At 41.2% G+C, this 15,491-nt stretch overlaps 2 protein-coding genes across 8 annotated transcripts in view; both read left to right on the top strand.

Moving 5' to 3' along the window:
* The first annotated feature begins 3 nt into the window (after window positions 1–3).
* Window positions 4–10,540, top strand: LOC109907574 (NADH dehydrogenase [ubiquinone] iron-sulfur protein 5). Of its 2 annotated transcripts, none has more exons than XM_020505617.2 (3): window positions 4–102; window positions 7,077–7,296; window positions 10,306–10,540. In XM_020505617.2, the coding sequence occupies exons 2-3, from the start codon at window positions 7,081–7,083 to the stop codon at window positions 10,411–10,413; spliced, it is 324 nt and encodes a 107-aa protein (XP_020361206.1). In that variant the 5' UTR covers window positions 4–102; window positions 7,077–7,080; the 3' UTR covers window positions 10,414–10,540. The 2 variants fall into 2 exon arrangements, with proteins under 2 accessions (XP_020361206.1, XP_020361205.1); XM_020505616.2 differs by having other exon boundaries at window positions 4–121.
* A 4,100-nt stretch (window positions 10,541–14,640) lies between these two features.
* LOC109906928 (microtubule-actin cross-linking factor 1) overlaps window positions 14,641–15,491 on the top strand; it is a 284,319-nt gene continuing 283,468 nt past the window's right edge. For 5 of the 6 annotated variants that reach the window (XM_031793716.1, XM_031793719.1, XM_031793717.1 and 2 more), the window contains exon 1: window positions 14,642–14,849. The gene's annotated coding sequence lies outside the window, so the exon portion shown is untranslated. Of the gene's footprint in view, window positions 14,850–15,491 lie in introns of all 6 variants that reach the window. The other variant, XM_031793708.1, reaches the window with a different exon arrangement.

The raw sequence follows: 15,491 nt of genomic DNA, 5'->3' as shown, positions 1-15,491 counted from the left end.
TACAGTAGTGTCGTAAATATAGGCTAGGTTGCCAAGCGACCATCTGATTTCAGGCTTAGGCCGCTCTACTGTAAAGTGAGGGGATACACACAGAAGGTTAAAGTGAGTTCACCAAAACACGGTAAATAATGACATGTATACCATATTTACATAACGTTTGACAAGTCAACCCTAACATAATATTGTACATGCTTGCTCAACAACAATGTGGGGGAAATTGTTTAGCAAGTGACCACACAGCGCGAACGGTCTTTCTTGTCGTTAGCAAGCTAACTTTAGCTGTCTTTTACGTCAGTTTGTTCGTTTATCAATACAATTAGCTAGCTAAACAGTTAGCAGACAGCAAAGTCGAGTGAAATAAGTGCATGGCTGCTTAATATTGCTAGCTAGCATAGCTGGAATTAACGACGTTAATAATACTAGCTAGATAGGTAATGGGCTTGTATGAATGTCAAAATGCAACGTTGCTTTGGCTAGTTAGCTAGCTAACTTAACTCGTTAGGGCTGGCAAGCTGTAACGTTAGCTAGCTGGTAATCGCACGTTAAAGTGGGTCTGACAGTATTTTAGGAACATGAAATCTTATTAAAATATGTTCATGTACACCCCCAGAAAGAATATGACACTTTTTGAAACATGTTCTGACAAACGACTAACGTTACTTAGATGAGGTCATTTTCACGTTTTCATAAGTTCTTAAGTGTTTGGGATTTGCATATACTAAGACATTTGTGAAAATTATATAGCTCATAGTGGGAAAGCAGCCGTGCGTTTAGACAATTAGTAGACATTGCATTAAATAAAACCTAATAAAAACATACAGTACCAGTCAAAAGTTTTACACACCTACTCATTCCAGGTTTTATTTTTTATTTATATTTTATATTTTTTTACTGTTTTCTACATTGTAGAGCAATAGTGAAGACAAAACTATGAAATAACGCAAATGGAATCCTCTAGTAACCAAAAAAGTGTTCCAACAAATCAAAATATATTTTATATTTGAGATGATTCTAAGTAGCCACCCTTTGCCTTGACGACAGCTTTGCACACTCTAAACCAGCTTCACGACGTTGTCACCTGGAATGCATTTTAATTAACAAGTGTGCCTTGTTAAATTGTGTAATTTGTGGAATACCAAGAAAAGGATTGGTGAATTATATTAATCATGCATTGAACTGCATCCATCTATTCTGCCAACAATGCCTTAGTGTACACCTATCTATCTATACAGTACATTGTAGCCACTAATTGCACTGATGACAGCTTTGCACACTCTTGGCATTCTCTCAACCAGCTTCACCTGGAATGATTTTCCAACTGTCTTGAAGGACTAACCACATATGCTGAGCACTTGTTGGCTCCTTTTCCTTCATCCTGCAGTCCAAATCATCCCAAACCATTTCAATTGGGTTGTGGTCGGGTGATTGTGGAGGCCAGGTCATCTGCTGCAGCACTCCATCACTCTCCTCCTTGGTAAAATAGCCTTACACAGCCTGGAGATCCTGTTGTCCTGTTGAAAAACAAATGATAGTCCCACAAAGCGTAAACCAGATGGGATGGCGTATCACTGCCGAATGTGGTGGTTACCATGCTGGTTAAGTATGCCTAGAATTCTAAATAAATCAAGACTATGTCACCAGCAAGGCACCATTACACCTCTTCCATGCTTCACAGTGGGAACCACACATGCAGAGATCATCTGTTCACCTATTCTGCATCTCACAAAGACATGGCAGTTGGAACCAGAAAATAAAACAATAATAATAATCAGACCAAAGGACAGATTTCCACCGGTCTAATGTCCATTGCTCGTGCTTCTTGGCTCAAGCAAGTCTTCTTCTTATTGGAGTCCTTCTAGTAGTGGTTTCTTGGCAGCAATTCAACCATGAAGGCCTGATTCACGCAGTCTCCTCTGAACAGTTTATGTTGAGATGTGTTTGTTACTTGAACTCTGTGAAGCATATATTTGGGCAGAAATTTTTGAGGCTGGTAACTAATGAACTTATCCTCTGTAGCAGAGGCCTCTGAGTCTTCCGTTCCTGTGGTGGTCCTCATGAGAGCTAATCATTTCATAATAGCGCTGAATGGTTTTTGCGACTGCACTTGAAGAAACGTTAAGTTCTTTAAATGTTCTGCATTGACTGACCTTCATGTCTTAAAGTAATGATGGACTGTCGTACCTTTGCTTATTTGAGCTGTTCTTGCCATAATATGGACTTAGGGCTATAGGGCTTTCTTTTGTATACCACCCCTACCTTGTCACAACATAAGTAATTGGCTCAAACACATTAGGACGGAAAGACATTACACAAATGAACTTTTAACAAGTCATCAAGGCAAAGGGTGGTTACTTTGAAGAATCTCAGATATAAAATATATTTTGGTTTAACACTTTTTTTTTGTTACTACATGATTCCATATGTGTTATTTGATAGTTTTGATGTCTTCACTGTTATTCTACAATGTAGAAAATTGTAAAAATAAAGAAAAACCCTGGAAAGAGTAGGTGTGTCAACTTTTGATTGGTACTGTACATTTGCTTAACTAGCTATAGCCTAATGTTAGCTAGCTAACATTGAACCTGGTTGGTTAGCTACCTGCAGATTCATGCAGGGTAGTAGCGTCATGAGTTGGGATTATGGTTCATTGTTTACCTAGCTCGCTAGCTACTTGTTTTAACCAAAGACTTTACTATGCAAGTAACCATTTTGGGTGCATTCGAAAATTCAGTCTGTCCATCTGCTCCGATTTCAGAGCACTCTCGTCTGAGTGTGCCAGAGCGCAGAATAACTGATGAATTTATGAACCTTCAACGCCAGCTGAATATGGCCGGTTTCAGTAAACGTGGGCTAAAAAGCATAATTCAATTATTGCCAGAAGCACAGTTGCACTCACCAACGCTCTGGATAAAATGAAAACAGCCTAACCAGCTCTGCTAGGTTGAGTAAAATGGTTAGAGTGGGGTGTTGTCTCATTATGTGTATGGAAGTAGCTTGTAAGCTAGCCAATGATGTTAGTTTGGGTGCTTGACTGCTGTTGTGAGGTCAGAACGTTCGGATCAACCCTACTCATCGGCCAGTGTCCGGTTTGCTCTCCGAGAGTGATACATTTTGAATTTACGAATGGACAATCTGACCACACAGTTGCAGTCACCAACGCTCTGTATAACATAACAGCCTATCCAGCTCTGCTAGGGTGAGTAATGTTCAGTAAGCTGCCCTGTCATTTGTGTCTGAAAGTATCTAGCAAGTTAGCTAGGGGGCTTGACTGTTGCTGTTAGTACAGAACGCTTGGATCAACCCTTAAAGAGATGGGTGGGGTTAAAGCTTAAGAGGGTGTGAACGATGCTAAATGGGTGTAGACAAAGAACTCTCCAGTAGTAAACTCAGCAAAAAAGAAATGTCCCTTTTTCAGGACCCTGTCTTTCAAAGATAATTGGTAAAAACACAAATAACTTCACAGATCTTCTTAAACACGGTTTCCCATGTGTGTTCAATGAACAATTAATGAACATGCACCTGTAGAACGGTCGTTAAGACACTAACAGCTTACAGACGGTAGGCAATTAAGGTCACAGTTATGAAAACTTAGGACACTAAAGAGGCCTTTCTATTGACTCTGAAAAACACCAAAAGAAAGATGCCCGGGGTCCCTGCTCATCTGCCTGAATGTGCCTTAGGCATGCTGCAAGGAGGCATGAGGACTGCAGATGTGGCCAGGGCAATAAATGCCCAGGGTCCCTGCTCATCTGCCTGAATGTGCCTTAGGCATGCTGCAAGGAGGCATGAGGACTGCAGATGTGGCCAGGGCAATAAATTGCAATGTCTGTACTGTGAGACGCCTAAGACAGCACTACAGGGAGACAGGATGGACAGCTGATTTTCCTTCCAGTGGCAGGCCATGTGCAACAACACATGCACAGGTGCCCGAGTTACACCAGGAATGCACAATCCCTCTATCTGTGCTCAGACTGTCTGCGAGAGGCTGGACTGGAGGCTTGTAGGCCTGTTGTAAGGCAGGTCCTCACCAGACATCACTGGCAACAACTTCACCTATGGGCACAAACCCATCGTCGCTGGACCAGACAGGACTGGCAAAAAGTGCTCTTCACTGACAAGTCGCAGTTTTGGTCGGATTCACGTTCATCGTCGAAGGAATGAGCGTTACACCGAGGCCTTTACTCTAGAGGGGGAGGGTCCGTCATGGTCTGGGGCAATGTGTCACAGCATCATCGGACTGAGCTTGTTGCCATTGCAGGCAATCTCAACGCTGTGTGTTACAGGGAAGACTTCCTCCTCCCTCATGTGGTAGCCTTCCTGCAGGCTCATCCTGACATGACCCTCCAGCATGACAATGCTACCAGCCATACTGCTCGTTCTGTGCGTGATTTCCTGCAAGACGGGAATGTCAGTGTTCTGCCATGGCCAGCGTAGAGCCCAGATCTCAATCCCATTGAGCACGTCTGGGACCTGTTGGATCAGAGGATGAGGGCTAGGGCCATACCCCCCAGAAATATCCGGTAACTTGCAGGTGCCTTGGTGGAAGAGTGGGTTAACATCACACAGCAAAAACTGGCAAATCTGGTGCAGTCCACGAGGAGGATATGCACTGCAGTACTTAATGCAGCTGGTGGCCACACCAGATGCTGACTGTTACTTTTGATTTTGACCCCCCTCCCCTTTGTTCAGGGACACATTATTCAATTTCTGTTAGTCACATGTCTGTGGAACTTGTTCAGTTTATGTCTCAGTTGTTGAATCTTATGTTCATAGAAATATTTACACATGTAAAGTTTGCTGAAAATAAATGCAGTTGACAGTGAGGACGTTTCTTTTTTTGCTGTGTTTAGAACCAAAACATTGAAAAGGCCATTTTCTCAAAAGTGAGTTTACAAGTTTATTAACTTTCAAAGCAAAATTTCCTTCCCATTGTTCATAAACTGTAGGGTATGATATACCATTATTGTTCATAAACTGTAGTGTATGATATACCATTTTGGATAAAAGTAGAGACGCCAGAGCTACAATTTAAAATTTTGCTACATCAGACCAATTTTTAGCTGGTCGGTCACATGTGGGAACTCCTTCAAGACTGTTGGAAAAGCATTCCAGGTGAAACTGGTTGAGAGAATGCCAAGGGTGTGCAAAGCTGTCATCAAGGCAAAGGGTGGCTACTTTGAAGAATCTAAAATATTTGGTTACTACATGATACCATATGTGTTATTTCATAGTTTTGATGTTTTCACTAATATTCTACAATGTAGAAAATAGTCAAAAAATAAGGAAAAACCTGTGAATGAGTAGGTGTGTCCAAAATGTTGACTGGTACTGTATGTGGACACCCCTTCAAATGAGTGGATTTGGCTATTTCAGCCACACACCCATGCAATCTCCATAACCAAACATTGGCAGTAGACTGGCCTTACTGAATAGCTCAGTGATTTTCAACGTGGTGCCGTCATAGGATGCCACCTTATCAACAAGTCAGTTTGTCACATTTTGGCCTTGCAAGAGCTGCCCTGGTAAACTGTGCTATTATTGTGAAGTGGAAACGTATCGGAGAAACCAAGTGCTGAAGTCCGTAGCACGGAAAAATTGTCTGTCCTCGGTTGCAACACTCACCACCACAGAGTTCCAAACGGCCCCTGGAAGCAACGTCAGCACACTTAACTGTTCATCGGGAGCTTCGTGAAATGGGTTTCCATGGCCAAGCAGTTGCACATAAGTCTAAGATCACCATGCGCAATGCCAAGAGTGGTGTAAAGCTCTGCGCCATTGTACTCTGGAGCAGTGGAAATGCGTTCTTTGGACTGATGAATCATGCTTCACCATCTGGCAGTCTGACAGCCGAATCTGTGTTTTGCGGATGCCAGGAGAACGCTACCTGCCCCAATGCATAGTGCCAACTGTAAAGTTAGGTGGAGGAGGAATAATGGTCTGGGGCTGTTTTTCATGGTTACGGTTAGTTCCACTTAGTTCCAGTAAAGGAAAATCTTAACGCAACAGCATACAATGACATTCTAAACAATTCTGTGCTTCCAACTTTGTAACAACAGTTTGGGGAAGGCCCTTTCCTGTTTCAGCATGACAATACCCCCGTGCACAAAGCAAGGTCCATACAGAAATGGTTTGTCGAGATTGGTGTGGAAGAACTTCATTGGTCTGCACAGAGCCCTGACCTCAACCCCATCGAACACTTTGGGATGAATTGGAACACCGACTGCGAGCCAGACCTAATCGCCCAACATCAGAGCCCGACCACACTAATGCTCTTGTGGCTGAATGGAAGCAAGTCCCTGCAGCAATGTTCCAACATCTAGTGGAAAGCCTTCCTAGAACAGTGTATGCTGTTTTAAGCAGCAAATGGGGGACATACTCCATATTAATGCATATGATATTGGAATGAGGTGTTTGACCAGCAGGTGTCCACATACTTTTGGTCATATAGTGTACGTCATGGAATGTGGAGTCCAATAGAACCTACTTCTGAAACCTCTTATAAAGTTGGTTTGTAATATAAACTGAGATTATTATTATTTTTTTTTACTGATATTATTTTTTATTTGATTTCATATCTGCAAAGTAGTTAAACCGCTGTCAGTTCCACTTTAACTAGCTTGCCCATTCATGTACTGTAATGCTAGCGCATATGGCTGGGTATGGCCCCAGTGTTCTCGAGAGTTAGTAATGTTATCTAATTCTACTGCTATTGTTCTTGAATTTATATTGATGCTTCCAGTTTTATGAACAATAATGTACAGCTAGAGGGCTCTCTATACCAATGAGAAATGTCAGAGATTTAATGCACAGCCAACACATTGGGTGTATTCATTCGCCAATAGACCGTAACATTAGCAAACAGTTGCAAAATGTTTTGCAACTAAAATTAGTTTTCTTTGGACAAATTCAGGTGTGCGTCTCCCTGTTTTATTCAGTTTGTTTCTGCTTGGTTCCTAGTGAATACATCCCTTGTTATTATGGCCATAATAACTAGGGAAAAGACAAAGAAACACAGAAAGGCCCCTTTCTAATCAAAAACCTTAAGCATCACCTTTGCTCCCCCCCCCCCCATGCAGCATCATGCCGTTCATCGACCTCCAGGGGAAGTTGGGTATCAACATGGACAAATGGATGTTGATCCAGGGTGGAGAGCAGCCATATAAACGTGCGCCGCGCTGCCACGCCTTTGAGAAGGAGTGGATCGAGTGTGCAGATGGCATTGGTCAGACCCGTGCCAAAAAGGAGTGCAAGCTCGAGTTTGAGGACTTCTATGAGTGCATGCACAGAGAGAAGACGGTGAGTGTAAGACATCTGAGCTGAAGAGAGTGTGTGTGTGTTTCATGTCCTTTCCCCATAAACACTTGTGATTTCATCAACTAAGACCTGTTGAAGAGTTGTCAGTTGATGTCCATGTTTTTGATAAAGTAACTGTTTGTCATCCTACATGGTTGTCCATTCTAGGGATGTGATAAATGGAAAAATGTTCTTAACATTTAAACATAAAATTCATACATTTCCACTAGAGGTTGACCGATTAATCGGAATGGCCGATTTAATTTGGGGCCGATTCCAAATTTTTCGCAACAATCGGAAATCGGTCATTTTGGACGCCGATTTTTTTGTTGTGTTTTTTATTTTTTTTTATACACCTTTATTTAATCTTTATTTATCTAGGCAAGTCAGTTAAGAACACATTCTTATTTTCAATGACGGCCTAGGAACGGTGGGTTAACTGCCTTGTTCAGGGGAAGAATGACAGATTTTTACCTTGTCAGCTCAGGGATTCAGTCTTGCAACCTTACGGTTAACTAGTCCAACGCTCTAACCACCTGCCTCACGAGGAGCCCGCCTGTTGCGCGAATGCAGTAAGAAGCCATGGTAAGTTGCTAGCTAGCATTAAACTTAATCAATCATAATCACTAGTTATAACTACACATGGTTGATGATATTACTAGTTTATCGAGCGTGTCCTGCGTTGCATATAATCGATGCAGTGCACATTTGCGAAAAAGGACTCGTTGCTCCAATGTGTACCTAACCATAAACGCCAATGCCTTTCTTAAAATCAATACACAGAAGTATATATTTTTAAACCTGTATATTTAGCTAAAAGAAATCCAGGTTAGCAGGCAATATTAAATTGTGTCACTTCTCTTGTGTTCATGGCACGAAGAGTCAGGGTATATGCAACATTTTGGGCCGCCTGGCTCATTGCGAACTAATTTGCCAGAATTTTACATAATTATGACATTGAAGGTTGTGCAATGTAACAGGAATATTTAGACTGATGTATGCCACCCGTTAGATAAAATACGGAACGGTTCCGTATTTCACTGAAAGAATAAACGTCTTGTTTTCGAGATGATAGTTTCCGGATTTGACCATATTAATGACCTAAGGCTCGTATTTCTGTGTGTTAAGTATGATTTAATAGAGTAGTCTGACTGAGCGATGGTAGGCACCAGCAGGCTCGTAAGCATTCATTCAAACAGCACTTTCGTGCGTTTTGCCAGCAGCTCGTCGCTGTGCTTCAAGCATTGAGCTGTTTATGACTTCAAGCCTATCAACTCCCGAGATTAGGCTGGTGTAACGATGTGATGTGAAATGGCTAGCTAGTTAGCGGGGTGCGCGCTAATAGTGTTTCAAACGTCACTCGCTCTGAGACTTGGAGTAGTTGTTCCCCTTGCTCTGCATGGGTAACGCTGCTTCGAGGGTGGCTGTTGTCGTTGTGTTCCTGGTTTGAGCCCAGGTAGGAGCGAGGAGAGGTACGGAAGCTATACTGTTACACTGGCAATACTAAAGTGCCTATAAGAACATCCAATAGTCAAAGGTATATGAAATACAAATGGTATAGAGAGAAATAGTCCTATAATTCCTATAATAACCACAACCTAAAACTTCTTACCTGGGAATATTGAAGACTCATGTTAAAAGGAACCACCAGCTTTCATATGTTCTCATGTTCTGAGCAAGGAACTGAAATGTTAGCTTTCTTACATGGCACATATTGCACTTTTACTTTCTTCTCCAACACTTTGTTTTTGCATTATTTAAACCAAATTGAACATGTTTCATTATTTGAGGCTAAATCGCTTTTATTGATGTATTATATTAAGTTAAAATAAGTCTTCATTCAGTATTGATGTAATTGTCATTATTACAAAGCCATTTTAAAAACCGGCCGATTAATCGGCATCGGTTTTTTTGGTGTGTCCTCCAATAATCGGTATCGGCGTTGAAAAATCATAATCGGTCAACCTCTAATTTCCATGCAAACTCACAATGAAGCTGAACTGCTGTCAGCAACGGTCTGTGTCTCACGGTGCGTCCCTTTCAGAAGGTTAAGCTTTGCATCTGTAGTACCATTACTGTACCTCAATTCCACTTTGCAAAGTTTGAATTTCCTTCTCATTTAACTTCTCAAAGTATTGGCATACAGTGCTGTCGATTGCCTTTTCTGCCTTTTTCCAACACTTAACGACAATGACGTAGTAGTGAAGAGTCAACTCAAATAATTGTTCCCTTGCACTAAGATTCAGTATTTTTGGAGGAGACTGATTACCCGCATCTTTCATTGGGAGCTAGCAAGAGACGGACGGAGAGATAGGGAGGGGCACAGTATAGGCAGGACTCGCACCTTCAGTAAAGCAGGGCAAAATATCAATGAATAGCCTAGGATATTGAGATAAATGAGATGCAACACTTCTCACACAGTCACATAAAGTATCTGCACGGGTTCGCGTCACGCTGTTCACATCGTGGTAGCCAGGGCACCAAAACAGCAGAGAAGTTGAGCCTTGTGCTTCAACTCTCTTATTGTTGCGGAAATTGACCCACTATGCTGTTTACTTTCTGCATCTACGTAAAATAAAATACAATTCAGTGAGGGATTTTTCTAAACATTAAGGATCCCAATTTCCTTTAAACATTTGAATGTTTAAACGTTCACACCCTTAGTCCATCCTGTCCAGGTCTACCTTTTTTTCATTGACTTCATGGATAGTTGGAGAAAGCTTTGCTGTTGATTAGCAAATGATTGTCAAGACTTATAGGAGATGCTTTTGTTGTTTGACTGTTTTTGTTGTTAAAAATACATTTAGTTGATCAATGAAGAGAATTGTGGTTTTGATCAGCAATGAGCTGAAAAAACACAACAATACCTCCTAAGAAGTTGAGCTTTCGCCCCCCCCCCAAAAAAAAGTTTGACAGCCTCTCTCAATATTTCCTCTGAATGTGCAGTAAGTGTTTGACGTGGATATCTCTCTCACTCTCCGTGCATCTCTTTCTCTCTTTCTGTGTCTGTAGCACAAGAGGCTATATGAGATCCGTAAGCAGCGGGACAAGATGGTGAAGGAGGGCACCTACCAGACACCAGCTCACCACACTGGCGCTCAGGCTGACAACAGGCCTTGACCCTATTTGACCTTGTTGACCACAAGGTGTGTCCCCAACTTGTGTATACAAATTTTTATTCAGATGTCACTTTATTGTTCGTGTCTACCCCTGTACAAGTTTGCAAATAAATATTATTGATCGTGAACCTTGTGTATTGACTTTCTCTTTGTCCTTTTTTAGGTACAGTGTAGGGAGAGATGATTGGAAGAAAGGGTCAGAAACGTGAAGGTGATTTATAATATGTGCACTCAGGTTTCAGTTTGATGTTCACTATTTGTGCCCTCCAAAAAAGTTTGACAGCCTCTCAATATTTCCTCTGAATGTGCAGTAAGTGTCTGACGTGGATATCTCTCACTCTCTGTGTATCTCGGGGCTGCAGGTAGCCTAGTGGTTGGTGTTGGACTAGTAACCGAAAGGTTGCAAGATCAAATCCCCGAGCTGACAAGGAAAAAATCTATCGTTCTGCCCCTGAACAAGGCAGTTAACTGTTCTTAGGCCGTCATTGAAAATAAGAATTTGTTCTTAACTGACGTGCCTAGGTAAATAAAGGTAAAACAAATAAAAATGTATGATCTTGGTTTTGAATGTGTTAATACTACCGATTTGTATTCAATTATTTGTAATACCATACTAACTACACAATACCAGACAATATTTTTTGGAACGTGAACTTATTCATTATTTACAACCCCAGTTTGAGACTGACATAATGATTTCAAATGAGCCTACTTGTTTTGGGATGCAAATGGCTACAGGTGAAGTACTACAGGACTACCGACCTGAGAGTAGTGAGAATATTTTCTTCACATACCTGTACAGTGTTTTCAGAAAGTATTCCTATCCCTTGACTTTTTACACATTTTGTTATGTTACAGCCTGAATTCAAAATGGGTTAAATATATATTTTTTTCTCTCGCCCATCTACGCACAATACTCCATAAAGACAAAGTGAATTAAAATATATATATATATATTGTTGCAAATGTATTGAGGATTAAATGGATATCTCATTTACATAAGTATTCACACACCTGGGTCTACTTTGTTGAAGCATCTTTACAGCCCTGTTTTTCTGGGTACGTCTCTTAAGAGCTTTCCCCACCTGGATTGTGCAACATTTACACATTCTTTTGAAAATTCTTTAAGATCTGTGATATTGGTTGTTGATCATTGCAAGACAACAATTCTCAGGTCTTGCCATAGATTTTCAAGTAGATTTAAGTAAAACCTACCTCAGCCACTCAAGAACATTCATTGGCTTCTTGGTAAGCAACTCCAATGTAGATTTAGCCTTTTGTGTTTTATGTTGTTGTCCTGCTGAAAGATAATTCATCTCCCAGTGTCTGGTGGAAAGCAGACTGAACCAGGTTTTCCTCTAGGATTTTGCCTGTGCTTATCTTCATTGTTTCTTTTTTCTTTTTATCTTGAAACAGTCCTTAACGATTACAAGTATACCCATAACATGATGCAGCCACTATGCTTTAAAATATAGAGAGTGGTACACAGTAATATGTTGTATGTTTGGGGCAAATCCAATATTACTTTGTATTCAGGACAAAAAGTGAATTGCTTTGCCACATTGTAGTATTCCTTTAGTTCCCTGTTGTAAACAGGATACATGTTTTGGAATATTTTCTTTCTTTACAGGCTTCCTTCTTTTCCCCTCAGTCAATTAGGTTAGTATTGTGGAGTAACTACAATGTTGATCCATCCTCAGTTTTCTCCTATCACAGACATGTTTTACAGTCACCATTGGCCTCAGGGTGAAATCCCTGAGTGGATTTCCTTCTCTCCGGCAACCGAGTATCTGTGTAGTAACTGGGTGTATTGATACACCACCCAAAGTGGAATTAATAACTTTCCCATGCTCAAAGGGATATTCAATATCTGCTTAATGTATTTTTACCCATCTATCAACAGGTGCCTTTCTTTGTGAGGTATTGGAAAACCTCCCTGTTCTTTGTGGTTGTATCTGTGTTTGAAATTCACTGCTTAACTGAGGGACCTTACAGATAATTGTGTGTGGTTACAGAGATGGGGTAGACGTTTAAAAATCATGTTAGACTTATTGCGCACAGGGAGTCCATGCAATTTATTATGTGACTTGGTAAGCACATTTTTACTCCTGAACTTATTTAGGCTTTCCATAACAAAGGGGTTGAAAACAACTTATTGACTTCACATTTCAGCTTTTCATTCTTAATTAGTAAAAATGTTGAAAAACATTACACTGGCATTGTGGGTAGGCCAGTGATAACCAGCTAAATACATCTTGTTGAAAAAAATAAAGATGAGACTTCAAGAAATATCTTGTTATAGCAACTCCATAAGCCAGACTTGCTTGGAAAGTAAGGGATTGATGAAATCTGAAATGCACTCAACTCTAAACCATGTGACCTAATTCTGGTAAATAACAGAGTCCATGGATTAGTTGAGAAATGCTCCCAAGGGACAGCTTCTCCTGATGAAAGCTAAATATGAATGGATGCACTCTGACACCCTCATTCAATTACCAAGTGTTTCACTAGCGTTTATAAGATTATGCGATTCTCCATGTCACCACAAGGTGGTGCCAAAAGCCAAGTAATTACTACAAAACCTACCATCTACCTAATGTCAAATTACATTTAAAGTAGATAGACTTCTGTTACAATGCTTGACAAATGTTACAGAGAAGTCCATGTGTTTAGTAGCAACAAAAATAAAGGGTTTCTTACTTGCTGATATACAGTGGAAAATGAAGTATTATGGAGTGACGTTGGCCTCGGCCTTAATCACAAGGATTTTGTTTTTATTAATAACAGATACTAGAGATGGCAATACTGTCACAATATAGCCTACAAACAGTTTTGATGAAGTGTGTGATTGAGGGATGGGCGGGAGATGGGGAGGCGCAGCGGTCTAAGGCACTGCATCTCAGTGCAAGCGGTGTCACTACAGACCCTGGTTCGATCCCGGGCTGTATCATAAGCGGACGTGATCGGGAGTCGCATAGGGTGGCGCACAATTGCCCAGCGTCGTCCGGGTTCGGGGATGGTTTAGCGGGGTAGGCCCCCATTGTAAAATAACTGACTTGCCTAGTTAAATAAAACAATTCAAATATGGATTTTTCATACACGCCAAAAGATTGCCTCTTGTCCTGACTCACGTCAAAGTGTTACACCATTACTGTTCTGAATCACGTCAGAGCCTGGGGTTACACTATATGTAGACCGTGTGACAAGGTGAAAAGCAACAATATGGGATAGATCTAGGCTAGTCATCACAAGGTTTTAATCACGTTTTTGGGATAGGGGATTTTTGCCTGTCTGGTTAGCACGGCATTTTCTTTTACAAAACTATAGGTCTATTGTGCTACTTTATTGCCTTGCAGTTGACCTGTTTTATTGTCAATTACAGAAATGCGTTTTTCCCTTATTTTGATTCACTTAATGTAAAAGGAGACTTTATTATAGGCCTATAAGTAAATTGAAGCAGTCTAATGTTGTTACCTTCCACAGCCCAAAGTTATGCTACCTTCCGAAACAAGTCTCCAGTCTAGGTTGCAAGGTTGCAAAATTGCAATGCTTTTCATTTGGCCTTTGTTTGATTAAAACATCAGCAGCGAGCCTAGTTAATCCTGAACTGTCGGACAACATTCCGCCGCGTTCTCTGACGGCTCGGCGGATGGAGGGAGGATCATTCTTTCAAGCTTTTCTCCCGGCCGGACAAACTGGCCTCTCCTGTAGGACTGGGAAGGTCCTGCAACTACAAACGAACCTACAAAACTCAGTTACATAAATACATATTGGAGGGGTCAGGAGAAATAGGAGAACAGGGATGATAGATCAATGGATTAAGGATTAATATGATCACATGCAAAACCTATTGCAAAAGCAGTAGCTAAACAGCCATTTCGTGTTTGCTATGCATCCACAAATATTCCAAATGTAAACGCCCCTTCCCAAAAAATAGCGTGCATCGTCGTGCCAGTTGCTCGTGCGCGAATCGTGCTGCTGAGCCCCAGATGACGTTGAAACACACCGAAATTGAATTTTCTCGACAATAAAAATCTCCAATAGCTATGGGTTAAATGTTAAACCTGTTAAATTGCCTAACCATTTATATGAGGTCAGGAGAGAGAGAGGGAGAGCGAAAGTTGGCGGGTGAGAGTGAAGGCGGGAGCGGGGGGTGGGGTGGGGGTGGGGGTGGGGGGGGTGTTGAGACAGAAAAGAACGGGGGAAGGAGGGGAATAGACAGCCATTACCGAATCACGGTCGTGGTATTCATCTCTTCCTTGTCCCGGTTCGGTACAAACCGTACAAACCGTTGAGTCGCAGCCCTGGTCAGACAGTCTGTATCTAAACGTGCGTCCGAAAGAGGAGAGAAGGTTGTCGTGAGGAGGGAGATAAATCACAGCATCCCTGTCTCTGTAATCCTATAGGATATTCGGACTCGGGGACCGCTATTCTCCGGTAAGATTTCGGTGTCGCGCAACACAGCATGTGTAATCTGAATCATATTGACAGCCGTTTTAGATTGTGAAATACATATGATACAATACATGTATTATGGTTGGTTTTCTGTTGCATTTTAATTACCGATGTGGTAAAACTATTCCCATAGCCTGATGTCCAATATCTGTTCTTATTTGCGTAGTAATACATCGATCTTAATGTAATTCATAAAATTATTGGTCTAATTAATCTATTAGGATATAAATACTGATGTATAGGGAATTGTTATTATTTTGGTTAGATAAAAACATGAGGTATCCCATATGCCTATCAAAATCGATTTTTTTTATCCAGTCTTGCTCCTGGTTTAGCTGCTTTGTGTTTGAAAATGAGAAATGAGAAGGGGTTGGAAGGGTTTCTACGTCCAACAGCCTGACAATGTTATTCTACTAATGAGAAAGACACAAAAGACACACGTAACAGACGGATGAACGTTATTAGCCCGTTCTGCAGGCATTGTGGACAAATCGCTCCAGTATGCTCCTTGACTTTGTTCCCCGCGACAATTCCAAATAGGACCGATGCTCAAATGCATACCTTTACCGCTACATATTAAAGCACTTGCTTCTCAGTTCCTCACAACAGACACCACCTCTTCTA

This window comes from Oncorhynchus kisutch, linkage group LG17, assembly GCF_002021735.2.
Source record: "Oncorhynchus kisutch isolate 150728-3 linkage group LG17, Okis_V2, whole genome shotgun sequence".
In the NCBI taxonomy this organism is placed as follows: Eukaryota; Metazoa; Chordata; class Actinopteri; order Salmoniformes; family Salmonidae; genus Oncorhynchus; species Oncorhynchus kisutch.
Note: the sequence above shows the minus strand (reverse complement) of the source record. Positions and strands in the feature narration are given on the sequence as shown.

Excerpts from the sequence above, each read along its gene's own strand:
- LOC109907574 (XM_020505617.2), top strand. The coding sequence starts at position 7,081 with ATGCCGTTCATCGACCTCCAGGGGAAGTTGGGTATCAACATGGACAAA. Across the intron at positions 7,297-10,305 it reads GCATGCACAGAGAGAAGACG|CACAAGAGGCTATATGAGAT; the intron begins GTGAGTGTAAGA and ends CTGTGTCTGTAG.